Source organism: Suillus subalutaceus (assembly GCF_016647625.1).
Source record: "Suillus subalutaceus strain FC151 chromosome Unknown DFJ58scaffold_183, whole genome shotgun sequence".
NCBI lineage: Eukaryota > Fungi > Basidiomycota > Agaricomycetes > Boletales > Suillaceae > Suillus > Suillus subalutaceus.
Window position 1 is genome coordinate 1 of NW_024540432.1, and position 23,709 is coordinate 23,709.

Sequence of the window (23,709 nt, forward strand, 5' to 3'; positions counted from 1 at the left end):
TTCGATAAGAGATCTTTCCTGTGGAACCGTAAAGCTTGATTTCCTGGTCATATATTGCTTTCAAGCGTAGACCAGTCTTGAGGCGTATGCTACAAAAGATCATGTTTTAAATATGTGAGAACAGAATGTGGATAGAATACGCACCTTTGGCACTTGCAGACGAGCGTCATATAGTTCATCATGACGAGGAAGTTGGCACGAACGTCCTTACTTATGATTCCTCGGCATCGAACTACAACCGAAATCAGCGACTCGTCCTCCACACATGGAGTCTGGATATGATTGGCGATATCCTGCAGCCAGCTCAGTGGACTGTGGATGGTTGAGTTGCAGTGAGCGGATGCAAGTTCTGCAATGATGGTAGCAGCTTCATTGCTACATGTGATCTTGGGGTCATTGTATTGACGGTGACGCCATAAACCTCTCCTGGCACTTGCTCTCGCCAAATTACTACTCCACCTTCCTCCATCTCTGCCTCCTCCTCCTCCTCCTCCTCCTCCTCCTCCTCCTCCTCCTCTCCACCATCAATGCGCAGAAGATCATCACCACAGACAGCGGCACGGCAGCAGCACGCTGCGCAAGTAACCGCAATCTTCTAGCACCACGATTACAATCGTCATTTGCAAAACGAGGTCGATCACGATCAAACCCAGGGTCAGGCGGCTCGCCCGGTGGTCCACTGCGTGTGTGTATTGTAGAACGGCGAGGTCGTTTAGTAGGGCGGGATGAATCAGAATAACCAGTGTCCTCGGTGTGTGATTGTGCTCTGTGACGGACAGTAGGTAACTTGGAGAGAACATCGCCAGCAGTTGTTGAGGTTGATGAATCAAGCGGCAGATGGCTAACAGGAGGAATGGGAATTGAGTCACAATGATCAATAGGTGTGCATGAGGGGGAATGAGTATCGGACAATGACTGTGAATGCAAGCATTGAATATGAGCTTGATCAGTCAAATATTGATACAAGTCATTCAATGCAGGTGGGGATGTCCATGTCCTGCCAATATCTGTAGCAGATGACTGCTGCGTCAGGGGAGAGAACAATTGGCATGCTAAAGCGGAATGGAGGGGACATGACTTATTGGAACCAAGAAGGCGCTGGTTTGGGCAAAACGGATAGATAATTAAGTAAGTTACAAATTCCTTGCCCCTAGCTTAGGGTTCAAATTGCGAATTGGTTGCAATCAGAGAGCTCTCCGCAATCAGCGCCCATCACCTTGCATTTGGCAATTACAAAGTTTAACATACCGGTCCGCCGCCTCCTTCTCAATGTGATTGCTCAGAGTTCTTAAAACATACCTTTCAGCGACCCAAGTCTCAATGAAGCTCATCCAATATCCCACTTCTAGGCCACCTCCTCCACATACCAGTGTCTTCAACAAGCATCTCCAACAAGCGTCTCCAACCACACACATATCTCCCCCCGCTTCCTCATCTTCATGTCCATAAGGATGACGACGACGCCCTGTCATACAGCCCTGCGCCAAATTGAGAGTTCTAGTTAGTTTATAGTTTATACAAAGCAATGAATTGATGAGCGAACCTTGATGACGATGCACGCCCCATCATACAGCCCCTGCGCAAAATTGAGAGTCCTAGTAAGCTTTTAGTTTAGACAAAGCAAAGAATGAAAAAACATAACTTGATGACGTCAACGCCCCAAGGTGCAGCGTATCGAAACTGAGAGTCCTACAGATGTTATGTTAGTGAATAGAGAAAGCATAGAACGAGATGAGGAGAAAGAAAATGCAAGAAAGAGACGAAAAGAATGAAACTTACGTTGGCCAACCATCACCTTGAAGAGCGACACGCAGATGAGCCACTTCTTCGTCACGTCCGTCAGGATGATGTCGAAGCTTCATCATACAGCCTGTGCAAAATTGAGAATAGAGATGTTAGTTCAGAGAAAGCAAAGCACGAAACTTACTTTTGGCCAACAAGCACCATACGAGTAGGCAAGTAGGTAGAGGACATGAGCCAACGATAGAAGAATTTTGTCTATGTCTTTTGTTGACGTGTTGTTTGTATCAGTCACGTGATGTTCATGGATAGCCATTGGCGCTTTGTATGTACATATCATGGTACCAATATTATTTGCATTGAAACAAGCTCAATTTCCTCCAACAATCTGACAACCGCCTAGCAAATTTGACCGTGACTTTTCACTGCACTGCCGTCTGCGGATGGTCTTCGGATGCTTCTTAGATTTCCTTACCATTTTTTCAACTTCAACTTGTCAAGTTATCACAAACTCAGAGCGTCAAGGTTTACTTTAAGGAGCAATGGGAAAAAACGTGTTTGCCTTACAGTCATCAATTCAATTGGTATGACTTCACAACATTCCACGGTACGTTTCCATGCAGGCTATGAATACCCAGAAGTTGATGTTGAGAAACGTGTACACACCGTAAATTCACCCTTTCCACCCAAATGATACCCCCATTCTAGGGTTATGATTGCGAGTTCCCTGCAATCAGAGGGCTCTCCACCAATCAGAGCTCTCCACCAATCATACTCATTCCCGCTCCACGTCACAACTTTTTGCTGCAGGCATAAATAAGGGCAGACAGATGTATGTTGTAGCCCATCGATGGCGGCGGTCTGGAGCTAGTTCGGAGAAAATATCAAGGTAAGTCAGTGCTTCTATTGTAACCCCTTGTATTGAACTTGCCTTTGATTTCTTTCATCGATAACCCTGGGTCTCTGCTGCCAACTCTTATCCGCACGACCTCCGCTTGCCCTTTCGTTTATCACCAACCGTCTTTGACTTTCTTTTTCCATTCCTATCCCAATCACTTCAACAATGCCTACACCAGACTTTATTCATCTGGAACACAGGAGTTATAGCACGGTGAGAGACTTTCCTCCCTATACCGCGCAATGGCTGACCTGTTTATTTTTGGAGGTTCAATCCCGTGGTCTTGTTGCTAAGACAGACGAGGGATATCAAAGAGCAGTAGTTGAACAAGCTCGCAACCTCAGGGCATTTCTAGAGCCCTCGCAGCACACACAGCCCTCGCCACAATCCTGCAGGCGTCTACATCCTTCCAACTCTCGCAGCCCTTGGATTCTTCTTGGGCCTCTGAAGGAATTTGTTGCGACACAAATGGAAGACAACAAGGCAATCGCACGCGACGTCATCAAATGGCTCTGTCGTGATGAAGTTATTTTCCAACACATGAAAAATACAGGCGATCCTACCAAGCTCCGGAGTGTGAAGGGTATTCTGCAGAGGTTTAAAGAAAAGGGGTATCTGAATGATCAAGGTGCGAGATTTGATGCGTTGACGCTTGTCTATTCTCATCTATTACCTAGGCTGGACAAATAAGATAGATTGTCCTGACTTGAAAGCACCTCACTTTAATCGCCAACACGGTGGTGGCGCCAGCACAGAAGATCGTATGACCAATTTTTTGAATCGTTTAGTCGAAGAGGGCCCTTTTACTAGCAGGCGAATCCAAGATTAAGCGAATCTGGAGCTCGGAATATTGTCAGAAACCTCTTCCTGGGTCCGCTGAAGAACGCAAACCGGATATCATACTCCTGCCCAACGACCCTCTCGTTCAGGACTGGCGTCGTGTCTTCACGCTTGCTGAGATGAAGCAGCACGGTGTTGATGTTGATAGACAAGAGTGGTTTGACGAGATCGCGAAGCGGGCGAACACGATCTGGGGTTGTCAGGATGCACGCAACTTTGTTATCGTCTTGATGTTTGTGGGTGAAGCGTTTACTTTTGCATTTTTCGATCGCAGAGGAGCGGTTTGCCTTGACATGCTAAGCATCGTGGATGATAAAGAGGAATACCTTCGGCTTGTTCTATACTTATCCCTGGCCGATCCTGGTTTGTCATTCCATCACGCTCGTATGGTCATTAGCTCACAATGTTATGCAATAGGTATGGTGGGCCTCGAGACATCTATCATGCAGAACAAAGCTGGGCGATTTATACGATCGAGGGTTTTCGGTCCCAAGGTGCCAATCAATATGGTACTCTTCATCAGCAATAACATTCATGGACGCGGCACCGTGGCTCGTCACGTCACACTGTCACGTGAGCGCATTGCACAGGCATTGCAGTTGGGTGGGTTTTGGGGTGCCATGGAGAAATGGCTTAAGGGAATGGAGAAGGAGGTGGATGTGGTGGTTAAAGATACCTGGGTTGATCTTACCGCACCTCACACAGAAGGCATGATTCTCAATTACCTTCGACTCAAAGGCGTCCAGGGTGTTACGCGTTTACTCTTTGAGGGACTTGTTGCTGGCCCTGCCTCACCACCTCCACTCTTCCAAACTCATGATCGTCCTGGCATCGGTTCCTTGAAGGATATCGGCACAATATCCCAGACTGGCGACATCAACGTGTGGAGCAGCACTGTCTACAACCGCTCTTTTTGGGGTGTTCCGACGCTAGCCTTGGCACACAAGAGCATGGCTAGGAGCGTCAACAAATATGACCGCCGCCATCCTGTGCCTGAAGGCGTCACAGTACCAAAGCTGGAACCTGTGACGCGCAAAGTTTACCAGGAGCGGATGCTCACCCGATCTTGGTTGTATCCATTGTGCGCACCCATATACGAGTTCAGCTGTATCTACGAGGCATTAGTTGGTATTTCGGATTGCATTCGATGTAAGAATCAATTTGTGTTACACGAGATTTTTTTCTGATTACAATTGCAGCCCATGGCCAGGCGTTTTCGCCCTACCTCATCTCAGAGGGAGGCAACGAGACTGACGAATTATTTCCCATCTCCTTTATGCAAGCTGACACTTCCATGTGGAATATGGGACTTGTTCGTCCAGCGATGTCAGATTGGGGTTGCATTGATCATACAGGACTTGATCCAAGCAATATTCGACGCGGCCTGCTGTATGATCATGCGTTTGCCTCCTGGAATACGCGAAGTACGTCTATGAGAGGAAGCCCCCCATCAAAGATCTTTGACAAGCATGCTGGCACCGCTTCAACTTCAATGCTGTCCTCCCAACATGAAGCCCTCAACTCGGACGATTCTCTTGTTCACCATCCTCATCATTCTCCTGCTCATGTTTCTGTCTATAATACTTCTGCCTCTGGTACTTCTACTAACACTTCTACCGCTCGTACCTCCAATCCTTCACCTTCTTGTGCGCCAGTTGCACCCACAAACGTCTCCCCCGTCCTACATTTGGACGCGCCTTCAACGTCAATAATCCCTTCCGCACCTTCAACTTCCACGATCCCTTCTCAACCAGTGTCGACTGCACCTTCACGTGGAAGACGTGTGACGAGTAAAGGTAAAGGCAAGCAAGGAGGACGAAAGGGTACAGATGGGAGAAAAAGTACCCCTGGTGCTGTCAATGCCCCTCCCTGATTCTTCTGCTGCTACACGCAAGCGCGGTTTTGATAGCGTTTCTCAAGGCAAACCGCCTGACGGTCCATCCAAACAACAAGCTCCCCTTCATCATGTACCGAAGGTGAACATCAAGCCCAAGCATGTTGTCCAAAGTCTTCAAGTCGACGTTGCTGGCTACGGCTCTTTGAATATCGACGATGATCTGGAACGATTTAAGGAAAAGGGTGGCATTTACGAGCTGACAGTGAGTATCAATTGTTGTTTTTGCCCTCCTGCTCATCGCATCATATGTACAGGGCACTCGAGCATGGATGGCCATCCAGATGATGTTCGCACAAAAACCAGGCCAAGATATCATTCGACGTGAAATCGCACATGATCTGGAAGGTTACTATTATGTGATCCTCACCCTCGCATTCATGTTTGACGCACCATATGCATTGAAGAAAGTTCCACACCCCGATACAGCCAGCGGAGGGGAGATGTGGGTCCATCGTTGGCTTGAGAACACCATAGAGAAGGAGATCTGGCATGAAGCCGTTGAAAAACAACACTATCTGGCTACTGATGCAGGGTTCACTATGGTGGACGGAGTTTTGGGTAACGACTGGGCAAATGAGCCTGTCCGGATGATGTTGAAGGAGATGAGGACGATCCTATTTGTTGAAAGCCAACCAAGCCACTCCCGCATGCTCGAAGTCATCAACACTGCACTCTTCAAGATCCGTACTGATCGTACACTAACCCATCTCTGCCAACCTCAACAGATGACAAACGAGTGGGCCAGGGCAGTCGGTGGTGGCGGATTTGTCAAACACTCACAGACGCTCCCTGCCTTGCGGATGAATTTGTTGTATCACAAGGATCGTCAAGATGCCGAACTCAATCTCTTTGCTCGCATGCCATGTCCCCCAGTGCAAGAACGCAAGCTCACGCCCGGTAACTCGTCACAGTACCTGAAAGGTACCGGTGGAAAGACAGCGGATCGCATTAATGTAATGGCCGCTCCTGTGGTGCTGAAGGAACTTCGGAAGGAATGGGCATCTTAGGTCTATGATTTGCTTGAAGCGTGCATGGTCAGATCACACTTTATTTTTATGATTTTCAAAGGACAACATATCACACGCGTTGTACAGTTTCCAAGTCCTTTAGCCTTTGCATAAGCTTTTATCATACGTAACATTCAATACGTATTGTATTTTTAGCTCAACAATTTTCATTTGCAATTGACGCTTGCATAGACGCTCCTCCTAGACTCTTTCTGCATCACCTTGGTATACTAGTTCATCAAATGGTCAACAGGCGAGTTCTTGGTGAGGCTTCAACTTCTTATAAATGCCCTGCTCCAGGCTGCATTCGCACATTCGGTACTACACAAGGACTGAATTCTCATCTACGCAATGCTGCAAGCTGTAAATGGTATAAGTTAGGGAAGGGAAGAGAGCTGGATAGCATGGGATGATGAAGGTACAAGTGGATTTGAGATGGAGGGACTACCAGATGGGATAGCGGATGAGGTGGATGATGATTTATTTCAGTTGATACCTTTGGGGCCTGATAGTGAGTTGCAGTATCAATTTCTTGTTACGTTCTTACATTATTTCTAGTTCATGAAATACACAACGAAGATAACCAGAACATGATGGACATAGACCAGGAGCAGGAAGAGCTCACAGCGGGTCCGTCTAGGCACAGAACCGCTTTAGCAGAGGAAGATGCGCGTGTCACAGAGACTCATTCTACTGCTGGGAGGGTCATACGCATGGAGGAGACAGTGTATGCTAAATGGCGGACACAATTTGGATTAGGTGATGGAGAGGAGGTGGAATCAGGTCGTTCTGATGATGAAGATGAAGATGGTAATTTATTCTACCCCTTTGCATCACGACTGGACTGGCAGGTAGCATGTTGGGCTGTGCAAGAGGGAATAGGGCACAAAGCATTTGACAGGTTGTTAGCTATACCAGGGGTATGTCAACGTACATATTTTCTATCAATATCATGGCTGATTTTTTTGCAAATAGGTTAGAGAGCGTTTAGGACTTGCATATCACAATATCAGAGGACTCCATCAAACCATAGACAGCATCCCTCCTCGAGCTAAATGGCAATCAACTTACTTGGCCTTCAATGATACGCCTCACTATAAGCATGAACTACACTATCGAGATCCTTTGGAAGCCATTCAAACATTGCTGGGCAATCCTGCTCATGCTCAAGATATTGTCTATAAGCCTTCAAAGATATTTACAGACTCTTCTCATTCTACCCGCATATTTAATGAAATGTGGACAGGGCGTTGGTGGCATGCAGTCCAGGTGAGCGTCTTAATATTGATTACACTGCTATAACAACTAAGTATGTTTTTTACAGGATAGACTTCCTCAGGGCGCATCTGTAGCTCCTGTAATTATTGCCACAGACAAAACTCAGCTGACCCGGTTTTTCTGCATCCAAATCAGCATACCCCGTCTACCTCACTCTAGGCAATATACCTAGAGCAATACGACGGAAATCCAGTCAGCACGCCTGTATTCTTATAGGGTATTTATCTGTGGATAAAATCCTAAAGGAGGAGCTATCTGCAAGAGAAGTCTCTTCCAGGGTACAGCGTCTCTTCCATGACTCAATAAGGATCATTTTGGAACCGCTGAAAGAGGCAGGAAGAAGAGGAATAGAGGTGGTGGGTGGAGATGGTCTTGTTCGCCTGGTCTTTCCCATTCTAGCTTGCTATGTGGCGGATTATCCTGAGCAATGCTTGGTTACCTGTACCAAGTACGGTACTTGTCCCAAGTGTAGGGCTAGAGCGGATGAATTGGCTGAAATACAACATTTTGCCAGACGTACTCAACCTTGGACCTCATCAGTAATTGACCATGCCAACATCTCCACAAAGACCGACTCTGCCTTTCGTAAACAGTGCATGTCTCAGGATGTAGCTGGAGGCGTATTTGAACCATTTTGGCTGGACTTCCCTCATTGCGATATTCACTTGGCTATCACATCTGACGTACTTCATCAACTGTATCAAGGGATATTCAAGCACATGGTCGAGTGGTGTCAGGAGCTTATGGATGAAGAAGAACTGGATCACAGACTTAGAACTCTCCCTCCTTCTTATGGCGTCCATCACTTCCATAAAGGCTGGTCTGCTTTGGGTCAAGTCGGTGGAAAAGAGAGGAAAAATATGGCTAGAGTGCTATTGGCTTGCTTAATTGGCAAAGTTCCAAGAGGCGTCATTCAGGCATACCGTGCCCTCCTTGATTTCATTTATCTTGCCCAATATCCCACTCATGATGACGACACTCTGGAATATATGCAACAGGCCTTACAAGATTTTCACCTTCACAAGGAAGTCATCATTAATCTGGGTATCCGAGACCATCTCAATATTCCCAAATTCCATTCCTTGCAACACTACCTGGAGAACATACGCAACTTCGGAACTACAGACAACTATAACACGGAGATGTTTGAGAGGTTTCATATTGACTTTTGTAAAGAGGGGTGGTACGCTTCCAATGGAAGAAATGAAAGGCCTCAAATGATCTCTTGGCTAACTAGAAGAGAGAAAGTAGCGTCATTTCAAAGCTATCTCAAGATGTCTATGGAGGATGAAGAAGAAGAGTTTTCCCCCTCAAGGTTTAGAGATCATAGAGTCATCCTCACTAAACGTCCTCATCGCCTTCACCAAAATATCTTGGACGTCATGCAGAATCATTCTTGCAAAGGCTTCAAGAAAGATCTCATCACCTATCTCAACTCTCAGTTGGCTCACTCTCATTCACGCGGGCAGCTCAGGAACATGGATCTTCCTTTTAGTCATATTGATATCTATCATGGATTCAAATTCTGTCTAGAGTCATTAGGCAATGACGTTGACTTTGATCAATTGGAGGAGGCAGATTTTGTCAAAGCACAGCCACCTGTTTCTCATAAAGCTGGACGCTTTGATACAGTTGTAGTCATGGATGATCCTGACTGTGAAAGCACTGGTTTAACAGGTGAGTAATATTATGATATATCTGTTGAAAAATTGTATGAAAATTTCAAAACTATAGGAACACGTATTGGAAGGTTGAAGATTATATTTCGTCTGCCACAACAAGTATATGGGTCTATTCAACCTGCATGGACTAAAGACCCTTTGGCATATGTTGAGTGGTATACTCCATTGAAATCTGCAGCAGAAGACTATCATGAGATGTATACTGTCAAGAAACCTTTACTTTCTTCAGATGGTTCATTGCCAGGTAAAGTTATTCCACTGTCTTGTATTAGACAGACATGTCAGCTTGTTCCGAACTTTGGCACAACAACCATTCCTATAGATTGGACTTCAGATAATGTATTAGATAAATGCGATACCTTCTTACTTAATTGTTTTACCTCCAAATATGCTTACCAAACTTTATGGTAATATATAGACCTTCATGATTTCTATATTGGTCTCTATGGCTATCATAGCTGGCCATAGACTGTGTAGAGCTATGACCCACTATCACAACTATATAGAGGATGATTATCTATATAGAGAAACAGTTTTTCCTGATGCATCCCTCCTCCGGTTGAGACATTATCTCCCGTTGAGCATACGCCTGATGTTATCACTCCTTCTGATGTACCGGTCGTACCGTTTGCTCTTACGATTGCCCCGGCGACCACCGCCCCTCGCCCACGCCCCACTCGTCTACGACCCTTCAAACGAGAGATCTCCGTCTCCCCTCCCTCGCGTAACAGCACTTTGCGCTCCAAAACACCATCCCCACCTCCACAATCATCCTCCGTCACCATCGTGAAGACCGAACCCATTGATAATTTCAAATGTCGCTACTGTAAAGAATTCGGCCATCGCCACAAGAACTGCCCAACATATTTCTGCCGCGTATGTCGTAACCTCGCGCCAGGGCATCTTTCGGTCTTTTGTAAAGACCTTAAAGGCGAGAAACCTATTCCACTAGTATGGACGGATGAAGGCTTCTACGAAGCTCTTGCTAAATGGGAGGCTGACAAGGACACCGCCTTGGAGCAGATCTCTATCGAAGAAGATGAGAGAATGTTCGTTCAATGCGCAGGTGATCGTGACAACTATGACGCTTATGATAACTTTGATTGTTGAAATCGGTGACTTCAACGATAATAACGGGGTAATGTTACAGTCAAGTACGCCCCTATTCATTTTCTTTCTTTCACATCATTGTATTACATCACGATCGCATCTTGCCGTCGCTAGATGATCTATTCTCGTCTTATCTCTGACTCGTCTTATCTCTGACTCGTCTTATCTCTGACTCATCTCTATGACCTCATTGTACCGGCCCTAAAGTCGTTACCGTTTACTATATAAACTCGTTGTGTACTATGTAGTTCTTTACTTTAATCTTACTAGGTTTTACCTGGAACTTCCTTCGCTTAAGACCTCCAATCTTAAGTCGTATTGAACGTGATTCAAGTCAAGGACACTCTCCTAGACTTGTCTTAGAAACCATTGAACTTCGGTATACGCCGAAGCCTTGAACCGACCTTGGCCGATTACTCTTATCGAGTAGCCATACGTCAGAACTATCCTAGTTCGTAACAATATACATGCTCTGGTACCTGTTGAATTCCGCTGGCTGCAGGACTTGACGAAGCAGTTTCAAGTTGTTTAACTATGGAAACAGGGTCTGCCTGTCTTCTCTGTGCATCATGATCCTCGATCTTGAGCTGAGGGGGAGGTTTTCCCAAGTTGTATTCATCAGGAAACTTGTTCTGTAATAGTCTCGTCAGCACAATCACTTAGCGAATAAGTGAAGTAGTACTCATACAATCATGAACGCCCAGTGGCTTATGTCGGACAATGGAATTTTATGATGGTCACCATTTTTCATGACAAAACAACACCCTTGGTGTTGCGCACAGGCATATTTCAGTTGCAATCCAACAACAATCTTCGGAGGGGGGAGTTTCGCAACATCAGTGTCATTATTCCAGTTGACAGAATCAGTAGGTTTTCCATCATCATCACTGTCCTTGTTGTCTGCCTTTCCCTTCTTGCTTGATCGAGCCTAAGTGAATTCGTAGGTTATTTTGTGTTTTGCCACATTTCTTATTTGAGCTTACCTTTGTCTTACTGCCAGTCAATGCCCCCTTCTTCAATTCACCTTTGCTTACTTCTGGCAACCGTAGATCAACAACAACTACTGAAAACTTCTTCTTCCGTGACCTTCTGGTTGCACTGCTGAGTTCTTCACTTGCATCCTCAAGCAACTGGAGCAGGTTGCGAGCTGAGTCGAGTTTACGCGGGGGATCCGTCTTCGCATTGGTTGAAAACTTGTAGGCAATACTGAGATCCTCTAGGGAGATCTCCATAGCCTTTGCAATCTTGCGACAGAAAATCTCCCAGGATATATCGGACCTCACAGTCAAAGTGTCAAGGACGCCATTGACTGGCACATGGAGAGGTATGTCAACAACATCTTCGTCAGTCTCAGGTTCTTCATTATCTTCGATGCCATCGTCCGATTCAGATTCTATGTCACAGACGAGGTAGTAAGTTTCGTTTATGAGAGCAGTGACACATTACTCACCATCCTCATCTTCCAACTGGCTATGCTCGTCATCCAGGCCACCGGTCTCGGATTCTTTGAGGTTCTGGAAGAAGTCTTCTTCCTCGATATTGTATTCCCCAGCCGGATCTGGGACCTCCGAGTCTCCAACTGGCCGAGCTAAGCCAAGTAACAATGCAGCGGCGGCTGTGTTCTCATCAAAGTCAGTGGACTTTGATGCCACTACAGTTGCTCCAACATCTGGTGTGGAGCTGGATCCACCTGGCACTGTGGCCGCTGACGACTCCGGAGTGCCGAGCTTTTTTTGTGGAATGGGCCGTGGCCGTGGTTTAGGCTTCGAGACGACTTCTGGAGTTGGAGGAACTTGAACTTCCACCTGGGTCCTACTGGGGGGCTGAAATTTCTTTTTGGGAGGACGGCCGCGTTTCCGAGGCTCCTTGTCATTGCGCACTCGGGTAGAAGCCTTCGCCATCCCGCAAGATAATGTAGCAGACCGGGAAAAGTGAGTTGTGTGTGAATTTGGTTTTTATGCTAATAGACACGACTTGTGTCACACGAGGCAAGTGTCCTCTTCGCTAAATAATTCCATTCTTTCTGCAGTCGTCTGCGCCTCATTTTTCCGATCATGTTTGCATCTTACCGCTTGTCGTCATCTTGCTTCGTTATTGAAATAAAAACCAATCTTCGTAGTTCTACTGGCTCTGAGGGCAGGTGACTACCAACTTCACCGAATCACTTAGTTTTTTCGCTGGTCATCTTCGTTCGATTTTTCTGATCAGTTTTGTCGCTTGGACCATGTCAATAGCTTGCTTCGTTGTTGAGATAAAATTCAATCTTTGTAAGACTACTTTTTTTAAATAAATGCACGTTTTTTTTTGGAAATACCGCCGGCCTCTACCATTATGCAAACTGCACATACATATACATTCTGATTTGTTTATAGCTCCAAATGAGGCGTCATTCAATGCCTGTAATTCCACAATCCATCGCCAGCAATAAATACATATTCTGTGACTGGCTCCATGAGTTCGAGGATGGGGCAGGAGTATATATTAGGTCCTGACGCATGCACCATGGTGCTTAATAGGTCTACGTCCCCTCAGTGTAAGTTACATGCACAATTCAGATAAAACCTCATGTACTGAGATAAGAGCGGGCCGCCTACGAGTTGCATTTCTCAAAATGTTGTGATCAGTGGGTGTGATCTCGCGTTGTCTGTTGGCCCACTACCATATGACGCAATGGATGATCAGATAGAACCCATACGCAATGGCCTTCTGTGTCGGTTTATAATTGTCTGAGGACGACCATGGACATAAGTTCGGCGACCGCTGCAAAACAATCACTGACCCATTATGAAACCTCCTCGGCCTTCACTGTAGCAGGTAATGTCGAATATTGTAGCCAACACCATCAGCTCGGTGTTGCAAAGTCTACATGGACGAAACTGTTGTATGTGCTATTTGGTAGTCTCAAGATTGATCAACCACTGCGATCGATGACATGGACAGTTGTTCAAGTTGTATTACATCGGCGGTGAAAAAATCTTCCTCCATTCGGTGCACCTAAAGTAAAAGGGTCACGGTTTTGTTAGATAGGGCCCCCGCATGGTCTATCACACGCACGATTATTGCTATGTCGAAGTCGATGCACAATTCGGAAGAGCTAGATAATCACGCCGCGGCGGAGCAGTGATTGGGGATTGGCGCCGTTACGATATACTTAGAGCTCAACTTGCCTGTGGCCGTGGCCCGTAGCAGCACCTCGGGTCCCGGGTCGACTCATGTCAGGCCAACCAGTGTATTCCAATTATTACACGGTCTCGCGGGGACGCGGCAGGCGGTGAGGTATTAGCCAGCATAAAAGGACCCCACTGCAAGGTCGGAGGGATTCGGACAACCTCGATACATATCGCACAATGCTAGGGTATGGGTGCGCAAATTTATGAATGCCTATCGAGACAGTGAGAAGAGGCCTTGAATAATCGTGAGATGGCGTACCTAGCTATGCCAAGACTGAGATTATCGAGGTCATCAGCACAGCACGTGCGGTTCGTGCACGCCGGCTCGGGACATCTCCGATTTGGGGATTTCAAAGTGGTTAAAAATGAAAGTACGTTATCCACGTTCAACCGCGCATCAACGTTTCATCTCACCCGTGCCCCTACTGGTACACGCACGGATACCGGATGCAGCTCGCAGAATTATCATTTTTGTATGCCGTACTCCATGGAGCTCGCCCAAAAATATGCTGTTCGGTCCACAAAGGATGCTTAAACTTGAAAGAACTCCCACTGTATGATAGGTCAGAGGGACGAACGTGCTTCCAATTCAATCTCATTCTAAGGTTTGGCAGTTGCAACCAAGCTGACTGTAGCTGTACACACTGCTCACTATTAATAATAAGTACTACTGCAGTCCAATGGCCCAGCACCTAACCACTTCCCCGAGAACTCATGAGGACGCAAAGTCTGATTTTTACCTTAGGACTATGCTGCATTGCGAGCCTCGCGTCCCCTACTCAGATTGTACTGGGCACATCACCAGTAGTTGAACCTCGTATGTGCTTTGTGGTCATTTCAACCACACCTTTGGTCGCTCAAATGATTCAAAGAACCTGTCAGGAAACTTCACGGTCGTTTTCTGCACATCACAGACATCCACCCCGATCCGTTTTATGAACCTGGTGCATCCCGAGCCTCTGCATGCCATCGACCCAATCTCAAGAAGGACAAACGTCCGGCAGGTTACTACGGAGCACCATATAGGTGTGTTGATTATCTTTGTTTCTGATCCTTGACTAACGTTCATTTCTGTCCAGCTCGTGTGACTCACCATTCAGCCTCACAAATTTCACGCTTGACTTTTTAGATGAACATTGGACCTCTGAAATTGATTTTGTAATCTGTGAGCGTTTAACTGTGTTATTTGATTCTCACTCATATATCGCGTACAGGGACCGGTGACAATGCAAGGTATGATATTGGTCGGACCTCTTGAGATGCAATTTGATCAAGAGCATCTAGACACGACAACGATCACGACATACCACGACCACTCGACGAAATTTTTGACTTGAATCGCGCTGTAGCTAAGAAGATGGAGCATGTATTTTTAAGGAAAGGCATCCCAGTCGTGCCAAGTTTAGGTAGGTCCTTTGCGCCTCTTTGCAGAGACTTCCTGAACAGTGCATCTTTGGTTAGGAAACAATGACATATGGCGTAAGCGCTTCTAACATTCTTGAGCACGCGACAAGTATGTTGACTGACGACTAATATAGCTCATGTAAGAACATTGTATCACATGGGCTCTTTCAACTGATCCCATTTACCTTCCCATCAGAATAGCTTATCTGCTGGTATGTTTGTTACTTTCCTTCTGTCCAGCGTTAATCCCTAGCAAACAGGACCAAATAAGATATTCGAGGAGTTCTCTTCGTATGTCCACCCCAGATTTTAGTCACTTCCAAGATCTTACAAAACAACCAGGATATGGAGTGCATTTATACCCCCGACGTCATCAGCATCATTTCACCAAGGAGGATACTTCTCAACGGAGATCATACCTGATGCAGTGGCTGCTATCAGCATTAATACCTTGTACTTTTATCAGAAGAATCACGGCAAGTGACGCATAATTCTCTGTTTAGCCTATTCACTGATGCACACCATCAGCTGTAGAGGGATGTCGTTATGCCGATCCAAAGGACCCTGGAAACATCCACCTTGATTGGCTTGAAGAACAGCTGGAAGGATTCCGATCTCGACAGATGCAGGTAAGAATTCTGAAATATCTTTCAAACCTTTTTTTTGATGTCGTCGGGTAGGTGTGGATTACAGGTACGCTATAGATCGCTTCGAACACTGACAACTTTTCATATCTTCGTCAATGCAGGACATGTACCTCCATCCGAAACGAAGTACTTTCCCGAATGCGTAAGTACTCTACGTAGATATGGCATTAATCATCTCAACCTTGTCAGTACTACCGTTTCGTAGAGTTGAACCTACGATTCCAAGACACGATTTTGGGTAATTTGTATGGGGTGAGATTCGATGTTCATTCCATGTGGTCGAAGTTAACTTTAGTGTTTTAGCACTTAAATATTGACCATGTATGCACGATTACTTCAAAGCCACCCTCAGTTTACTAACCCAATGCAGTTCTCTTTCTTGAAGGCCGATGAGATCGACATGTCTATCAAGACCTCGTCAAGCAGCACACTCTTTCGGACGCTTATCACCGATTTTTCGGAGATACCGGAACCCCTCGAGGACACTCAATACGATAACTATGCAGTGGTGAACGTTAACTCTGCCATTGTACCAAATCCTTACATTCCATCCTTCCGAATTTTTACGTATAACACCACTGGACTAGCGAGATTCGTGAAGGATATCGGCTCTGATCCATATCTTGAAACGATGAAGGCCACTCAGCGGCAACGTGCCTTGAACCATGAGCAAGTCCACGCATTCAAGAAGAAGCCGAAGTGTGAACGCAAGAAGTCCCGTAACACGTGGAGGTGCCACTTTGACAAACCCTGGCACTCTGATAGCGAGTCACCATCAAGACGCAACTCGTTGTGGTCGCCTCTAGGGTTCGCACAGGTGCGATCATACCCCACGAATAGTCCCCTGAAATAACACAGGTTATTTACAGTTTTACATGCCAAGGCTGGCAGAGTTCGATCAGACCCATGATCCAGAGTTCGAACTCGAATACATGACCTTCCCTCTTTCAACCCTGCATCTCGACGAGGAAGCACAGAATATTACGAACCACCAATATGTTATTCCTCTTCGACTTCTGCCAGAAGAACTTCGCCAACCTGGTGCTGTGGAGTCGGAGTATACGCCTTATGAGTTGAATGACTTGACCATCCCATCGTGGTTGGATCTTGCCACAAGGCTTACGAAGAACAAGAAACTTCGATCAAGGTTCAAGGAGTTCATGTATTTGGGCGGTGTGGAGGAATGATTGTTAGGGGTGTCTGTTTCGGAAACAGACGATTTGAACGTTAAGATTTGGGCTATGTATCATGATAGATGTACTGGTTGTAGAACTGGAGCGCGTGATAATTTTGTGTTATACTACACCTACATACAGTACCTTGTTTATAGCGGTCCAGCTGTATTCTTGAACCGGAATATCATATTCAATCAGTTCCAACCAGGAGTCTAGGACTACATCCTTTGTCTCAGCTGAGAGCTCGACCACTGGCAGTGTCGGATCTTGACATTTCATATTGGTGTGTGCACGCACAGCTTGTGGATGCAGTACGGTTTTCCAGGCGGTGGTGATAGGTGGTGATAATCAAGAGCAATGTGTCCTCGCTCAATTTGACTTGCCTCACACCGCTCTCTTATCGATGAACTCAATTGAGTGCACTGATTTGCGCGATCGTCGTTGAACGATTTGGTAAGCCATTCCTAACTTCGACCATAACCTTGACTGCAGTCTGGTGCTGATTCTGTGAAGATCAAACTCGCGGTCTACGAAGATCCATTTGAGCACCAAGAATGGAAGGACATGAGCAGAACGTCCGCCATTCCTAGAATTCTAGATCGTTACTTTGTTGCCTCCAGGTCACACTTTCACGCAACCCTATGGATATGGAACGACCCATAGCCCTGGGTGACTTATGATCAGCGCTTGGCTGCATTCAGTCGTTCTTTGTCTGCACGCGACACAATATAAAACGCCCCAAGGCAGACATCATATTCTACGGTTTAAGATCGGTTCTTCGTTCTTGTCCTGAAATCCACAGGACTTACTCTGACCAGCACTGTTAGCTTTCCAAAGCGTACGCATACCAGTAGGTTTTCTCAGCTCGAGAATGGAAGTATGATGCGACGTGACCATTAACAGGTCCACGCATTACCATTCTTGAGCATACTCAGAGATGGGAGGTCTATTCAGTCGGAGTCGGCCAGAAGCACCCAGTCCATCCCTCGCTGATATAAAAGCGCGCCAGGACGCAGAGGCAGCTGCTGCGCAAGCTCGAAAGGATGCCGCGGATGCCAGAGCACAGATCACCGAGCTCATCAAGTCGAATCAAGAATCCCAGCAAAAGTCTATGGAGGCTCAGCAGGCCGCCTTGCAAGCCGCAGCAGCCTCACAAGATCAGGCCCATAAGGAAATGATGGCGATGGTCCAGGCCGAACGTGCTGCCAACGAAGCTCGCTTAGCGGCGGAAGCCGCTGCTCGTACCTCCAGCGACGAAGCAAAACAGAGAGCAGCGGAAGCAGAGGAGGCGCGTAAGCGAACCGCAGCTGTCCAAGAACAAGCCCAAAGAGACGCCCAGGCTGCCCAGGAGCAGGCCAGGAAATTACAGGAGGCTGCCAATGAGGAGAAGAAGAAGGCGACTGCCGCTCAGGAGGCGGCCAACGCGTCGAAGAAAGTGGCGGAGGAGGAAGTAAGGGTGGCCAATGTTGCTAAGGAGGAGGCTGAACGCAAGTTGAAAGAAGGTATTCAACCTGTGGTGACTCCCACACCTGAAGAAGTTAGCGCCGCCAAGCGGAAAGTCCAATATCGCGAGGACCTTTTCCATTTCGCAGTAGCTGGGGTAGCAGGAGGAGGGAAATCATCTCTTATCAATGCGTTCCGCGGCTTGCGTAACAAGGATGCCGGATCTGCCGCCACTGGCGTCACCGAGACAACGCTGGCCATGGCTAGATACGCCAGCCCCAACGCGGAATACCCATATGTCTGGTACGATATCCCGGGCGCGGGCACGCTCAAAATCCCAGACTGGCAGTATTTCAACGCCCAAGGACTTTACGTCTTTGACTGCATCATCGTCCTGTTCGACAATCGCTTCACCATGACCGACATCGCCATCCTCACCAACTGCAGGCGTTTTAAGATCCCCACGTATATCGTGCGTTCTAAGGCAGACCAGCACATCCGTAACATCATGAAGGATATGGGGTACGACAGCGATGACGATGAGAGCGAGGACCAGAAGAAGAAGCTTTACCAGGCTGCACGGCAGCAGTTCATTCAGCAGACACGCCAGAGCGTGAAAGACAATCTGGATAATGCCAATATGCCTGACCAAAGGGTTTACATCGTTTCTAATGAACCTATGCTCGGGGTCGTGAAGGAAAAACGCCCAAAGAAAGTCATCGACGAGATTGAGTTGTTGAACGACTTGATCGGAGAAGCCCAGACCAGGCGAGCGCGCCGTGATACTGAAAAGGCGACTACGAAGGAGAAGTAGTCGATGATGATACAGTTCTTCCTATATTTCTTCCTTCGAGCTCTTGTTGATACTTCTCCATTCTCGACATGATCATATTGTTTGTGACCGATCTTGGCTGCCGACTCGTAGTCGGTGATAATTCTTCCTGTATTTCTTTCTCCGAGCTGGTGTTGTTAGCATCTCCATTTTGACATATTCATACTGTGTTCACAAGTATCGCTCGTGAACGGCTCTCTTCGTTGACTCCGACTCCCAAGCGGTTTATCCGTCTCCTCCTCTTCAATTGTGTTCTTGTTGATAATAAGACAAACGGTATGTCGGCGTGCAGCAGCGTGGCGGTGTGGCGGCATCAAAAGTGCGTTGTTGTGAATCAGTGATAGGTGCTGTTTGCGGCTTCGCATGGTCGCCGTCAAGTCATCGTTCTACGTTGGTTCCACGTTGGGCAGCGTTTACATTTGCATAATGGTCTACATTGACAGTGTGCATTGCTGATATGTTCTGGATTCTCGAAGCCGCCGTCAGCGAACGAAGGACAATGCAGAGCGCTGACGCATGGCCGAGTGCTGCGGGAGTCCACGGAAGCCACCTCTACGAGTAGCGCAACAGTTTCAACCACTTGTGTGATTGCAAAATTTCGAAGGGTACGAGAGAAAGGGTAGCAATTGAATAGATTTCAATATTGCGTATTTCGGCAAGATGATTTTGAATTCCATCTAGAAACATGATGGGACTGGTGCCAAGAAGCACTTGAATGGACATGAGAACCATGAGATCTTCTGCTTCCAAAATTTACGATGGCGGCCAGTGGGTAGAACGAGTGGGTTATGTAGAGATCCATGATCTTTGTACAACCGAAGGATATAATTGCAAGTACACAGTTGCACATGAAAGGAAACTGTTACAATTTCATCCATAGGTATGTGCTGTATTATAGACGTTTAATTCAAACCTGCAGCATCCGAGTCGTCGAGGATCATGTTTTGAGATGTTTTGCCAAACGAGTAGCGTGACAGTGTCACACTTTGGCCCGCTCGCCGCTCAGCAACTTGAGGGCCCAGGGGGTTGACTAGATTGTATTTATTCCCGCATAGAGTAATACTCTCCATAGGACACAAGTCAAAATCCAGAAGAAACAAAATTGAAACAGGTCGTCTAGGATGCATTTGATGATCATGTCTTTGCTCTCGACTGCATTTTTGAGAATTTGAAGATAGTGATGAAAAGAATCGACATACCACGTTCGCAGTACGTGATGAATGCACCAAGACGCACGAGACGGATATCGTGTTCCTCTTTGCCCCTATCAGCATCTCCGTTCTTCTCAGAATCTACTGAAGACCATCCCACCCCACTGTCTTTTGCACGTTTAGCGCCTGCAATATGCTTGTCGTCGATATCGAGTATGGCCTCTATGGCCTCTAGTGTCTCACGTATATTCGCCTTGACTACTTTGACTGCTAGTTCTGGGATCCACCGCCATCAGGTCAGCAGGTCATAGTCTTCTGGTGTCTCACCAAATGAATTCATGAACACCACGCTATCAAGCATCTGTTTGTCAAAAACATAACAGACGAGAGTTTCAGAAGTCGATCTTTTCGAAGGAAGCGATTCCAAGACAAAATCAAGTTGTGATAAACGCTCCTTGGTAGAGGCTGTATACCACTGCACAGCTTCAGGCCATTGCTGGACATTCATCCAAAAATGTGCTTTAGGTCGGTAGTTGGGACGAAAAAGAACTGACTCGTGGATCTTTTGTCCGGGCATGATGATACGCCCTCGTCCAAGGTGCGGTCTGCAAGTGATCAGTGTATAACCAAATCGACGAAAATGACCATTTACAGCGCTTTAAGCGTGTTGGAGTGAAAGCAAAGATGTCCGACAGGCAACATCTCAAGCAGCCACCACGCAAGGTTTGAAGAGTCGGTAACTCCGGGTTCCAGAAATGATTCATCTTCATATCTGAAAGCTACTTCGCGGGGATTGAGTAGAAGCCCCGCCTCGCGAGCTTCTTCACGCATCCACAGTAGAGGGATATTCCGAAAGTCATGGGGGTAGCTCTTCTTCTTCCAACATGCACCACCGCTAAAACGAGTTATTAGAAGAGTGACCTCCGATGCAGGGGACACGTACACATCCGAATGACTACCTGCAAACCAAACCTCCTTAATACGACCTTCGTCTGTGGGAGGTGGCGTCGACACTTGGTATTTATGCCAGTCTGATCGATTGCTCATGCCCCCGTAAACATACTCAGGTAGAAATTTCACTCGGCGCTCATCTAGCGCAAGCGCCTGGCGGAAGTAGCATACGTGATCGCATGTATCAGTGGATGGAAAATTCTTCGTCTTCCTGACACCAACAGATGAAACGGTGTCCCTAGAAGGTTCGTCAGGAATGCCGGTATGATCGCACTCAGGTATAACCCTCACCATACACCGATGAAATGTATGACTACGCTTCTGGAGAATTGCATTTTGAACTCCTTCGCACCATTAATATCCTTGGACTTCCCGCTATTGATGGCGCAGTAATACTGGAAGGCACTTGGAAAATCAGCCGATTAATCAAAAGCAATCACTGAATGTACTCACTTTGGTATCTGCCCTTCGTTTCCAGGTCTGATAAGGCCCACCTATCAGAATAATAATAAACAACGAGGATAATTGCGCATGTAAAACTGATAGATACTTCATGGATCATTCCTGCCAAAGCACGGACTTGATATGCACCCCTCGAAAATCCTGACCTCATCTTAATTAGTGTAGCCGAGTACTTCATTCAACATCCAGGCGACATACCAAATAGAAAGATCTTATCACCATCATGGTATCTGCCTGAGAGCCATTCATAGGCGTTTAATATGTTTCGCCTGATACTACTTCGATACTGTTACCGCGAGCCGCGAAGCGTCGAATATATTGCACCCACTGAGCAATGGCCAGGTCCAAATTCTTCAAAACCTGCTCCACAAGCACAAAACCTTCGGGCCTGACATACGTTCCCACACCACTGGCGTAGTATGCTATCTGTTTTTCATCATCATCCTTGACGATATTGTCGTATAGTTCGAAGACATGAGTGGTCTGGGTGTGGATATCCTGACATCACTGATCATCGCAAAGGCATGCACAACCTACGTCGTCCCTGGTATTTGATGTTCCATCTACAGAGTTGAATAATGGTTACCTGAAACAGCTTAAACCGCCTACCAATACAGACAACCAAATTTTTCCCTGGTTTTTTGTTACATGAACATTTACATGATGTCTGCAGTCAAATGTCAAAAACTGTGCTGCTCGGTTCTGATGCTACCTTGGACCGTACCTTAGATAAACAGACAAAATTGTGTGAAGAGGACTTGGATGGGCCTAACATTGGGCACGGTAGTGAACGAGATGTCAATCCCTTGCATCGGCAAGGTATTATAGCGCTTTGAATAGAGTCGCTGCTTGTGAACACGAAGAGGCCATCATTCTGCGAGCGAGCCGTGCATGAGCTGCGTGTCGCTGGGCTCCGCACAATACAGGAGGATACCGCACCTCTGAAATGGTTACTAGTAGTATACTGAAGAAGATCCACAGTATATTAATATGAATATCGGTGTATGATTTCGTGCGGTACACTTTTCACAACTTTATCATTGTTCGACAGCCAAGCAGATGAGGCAGCAAATGTGCACGATGCCCTATCTACAACGTCAGAAGCATGGCAATTACGCGCCTTGTTCCATTTCCATCCATGAATATGATGGATACATCACATTGGCCAGCGAGTGTAAGGCTCCGAGTCAATCGCAAGGACGGAAGACGCATGGACGGAAGTTGCTGCAAAGCAACCAAAAATCTGGGACGAAGTGTTGTTCATATTGTTCATACTGTTACAATAACGATCAGTGACAAGTTGGCATGCATTCAAACCCATGAGTGCTTGAGCGTGTGGCAAAAGTATTAGTTCGAATGTTTACGTACTTTATGCCGGACTTTCAGGCATAAATACAAGCCCAGTCCCGGAGCTTCAACAGAACTGCAAGCTTCCATCTCATAATTTGCCTACTTCAAAACATTCTCTTGACGATATTGAAACTTGTTGCACAATGCACACATGATCGTCATTCAATGTGATCTGATAACTCCCAACTTTCATTGTTGCAGTACAACTTGAACATTTATATTCTATATTGTAGGGTTAATTCTGTGGAGACAAATCTTTTGGGCCTGCATGAAGTTCGAACTTCAGAACATGCAAATATTGTCCGCATTCTTGTAATGTTATTTTTATATCACGACCTCTAGGAGAGGCTCCAGTGAGACCTTCTGAGCCTGTCTGAAAACGCTTTCCGATGTTCGATTCCGATCGACTCAATTTAGTACCGTGACATTGCGGCATCCTATTGCATCTGCATGATGCTGATCTGGTAACTCATTTTCATAGCTGCCGCAGCCCAGTGCTTATGAGGACGAATTGCGGTCCACGAAGATCTATGTGAGCGCAAAGAATGGAAGGACATGCACAGAACGTCTGTCGTTCCTAAATTTCTAGATTGTCATCTCGTTGCCTCCAGGTCACACTTCACGCAATTACATGGATGTGGAACAGCCCATAACCCTAGGTGACCTACGATC

General features: G+C 46.5%; 6 protein-coding genes across 6 annotated transcripts; 3 read left to right on the forward strand and 3 right to left on the reverse strand.

Moving 5' to 3' along the window:
• Positions 1-27: 27 nt before the first annotated feature.
• DFJ58DRAFT_846683 (uncharacterized protein) lies at positions 28-2,781 on the reverse strand (the record flags this gene model as incomplete). The annotated part of the gene is made up of 12 exons (XM_041393340.1): positions 28-89; positions 145-272; positions 380-573; positions 612-841; positions 1,249-1,478; positions 1,544-1,595; positions 1,780-1,870; positions 1,928-2,004; positions 2,036-2,061; positions 2,308-2,364; positions 2,407-2,607; positions 2,695-2,781. Coding segments are annotated over 12 exons (1,435 nt in total), but the record flags the coding sequence as incomplete, so codon positions are not given.
• A 4,036-nt stretch (positions 2,782-6,817) lies between these two features.
• DFJ58DRAFT_734629 (uncharacterized protein) lies at positions 6,818-10,452 on the forward strand (the record flags this gene model as incomplete). Its single annotated transcript, XM_041386520.1, has 7 exons — positions 6,818-6,893; positions 6,941-7,302; positions 7,358-7,651; positions 7,707-7,774; positions 7,833-9,337; positions 9,395-9,591; positions 9,907-10,452. The coding sequence occupies 7 exons, from the start codon at positions 6,818-6,820 to the stop codon at positions 10,450-10,452; spliced, it is 3,048 nt and encodes a 1,015-aa protein (XP_041237332.1).
• Positions 10,453-11,134: 682 nt separating this feature from the next.
• On the reverse strand, positions 11,135-12,353 carry DFJ58DRAFT_864046 (uncharacterized protein; the record flags this gene model as incomplete). The annotated part of the gene is made up of 3 exons (XM_041394117.1): positions 11,135-11,380; positions 11,436-11,845; positions 11,903-12,353. 3 exons carry the CDS (start codon positions 12,351-12,353, stop codon positions 11,135-11,137), a joined length of 1,107 nt encoding a protein of 368 aa, XP_041237333.1.
• A 1,661-nt stretch (positions 12,354-14,014) lies between these two features.
• On the forward strand, positions 14,015-17,119 carry DFJ58DRAFT_817175 (Metallo-dependent phosphatase-like protein). Its single transcript, XM_041391779.1, has 15 exons — positions 14,015-14,185; positions 14,237-14,439; positions 14,495-14,648; positions 14,702-14,787; positions 14,837-14,855; positions 14,907-15,028; positions 15,084-15,101; positions 15,287-15,317; positions 15,369-15,502; positions 15,555-15,655; positions 15,801-15,815; positions 15,863-15,925; positions 15,977-15,994; positions 16,044-16,490; positions 16,543-17,119. The coding sequence occupies exons 2-15, from the start codon at positions 14,337-14,339 to the stop codon at positions 16,858-16,860; spliced, it is 1,629 nt and encodes a 542-aa protein (XP_041237334.1). The 5' UTR covers positions 14,015-14,185; positions 14,237-14,336; the 3' UTR covers positions 16,861-17,119.
• Positions 17,120-17,542: 423 nt separating this feature from the next.
• Positions 17,543-19,141, forward strand: DFJ58DRAFT_158454 (interferon-inducible GTPase-domain-containing protein). The gene is made up of 2 exons (XM_041378948.1): positions 17,543-17,698; positions 17,752-19,141. Exon 2 carries the CDS (start codon positions 17,786-17,788, stop codon positions 19,103-19,105), a length of 1,320 nt encoding a protein of 439 aa, XP_041237335.1. The 5' UTR covers positions 17,543-17,698; positions 17,752-17,785; the 3' UTR covers positions 19,106-19,141.
• Positions 19,142-20,566: 1,425 nt separating this feature from the next.
• Positions 20,567-22,342, reverse strand: DFJ58DRAFT_669234 (uncharacterized protein; the record flags this gene model as incomplete). The annotated part of the gene is made up of 9 exons (XM_041382768.1): positions 20,567-20,879; positions 20,927-21,142; positions 21,218-21,463; positions 21,517-21,630; positions 21,679-21,719; positions 21,776-21,828; positions 21,886-21,965; positions 22,016-22,185; positions 22,274-22,342. Coding segments are annotated over 9 exons (1,302 nt in total), but the record flags the coding sequence as incomplete, so codon positions are not given.
• Positions 22,343-23,709: the final 1,367 nt, after the last annotated feature.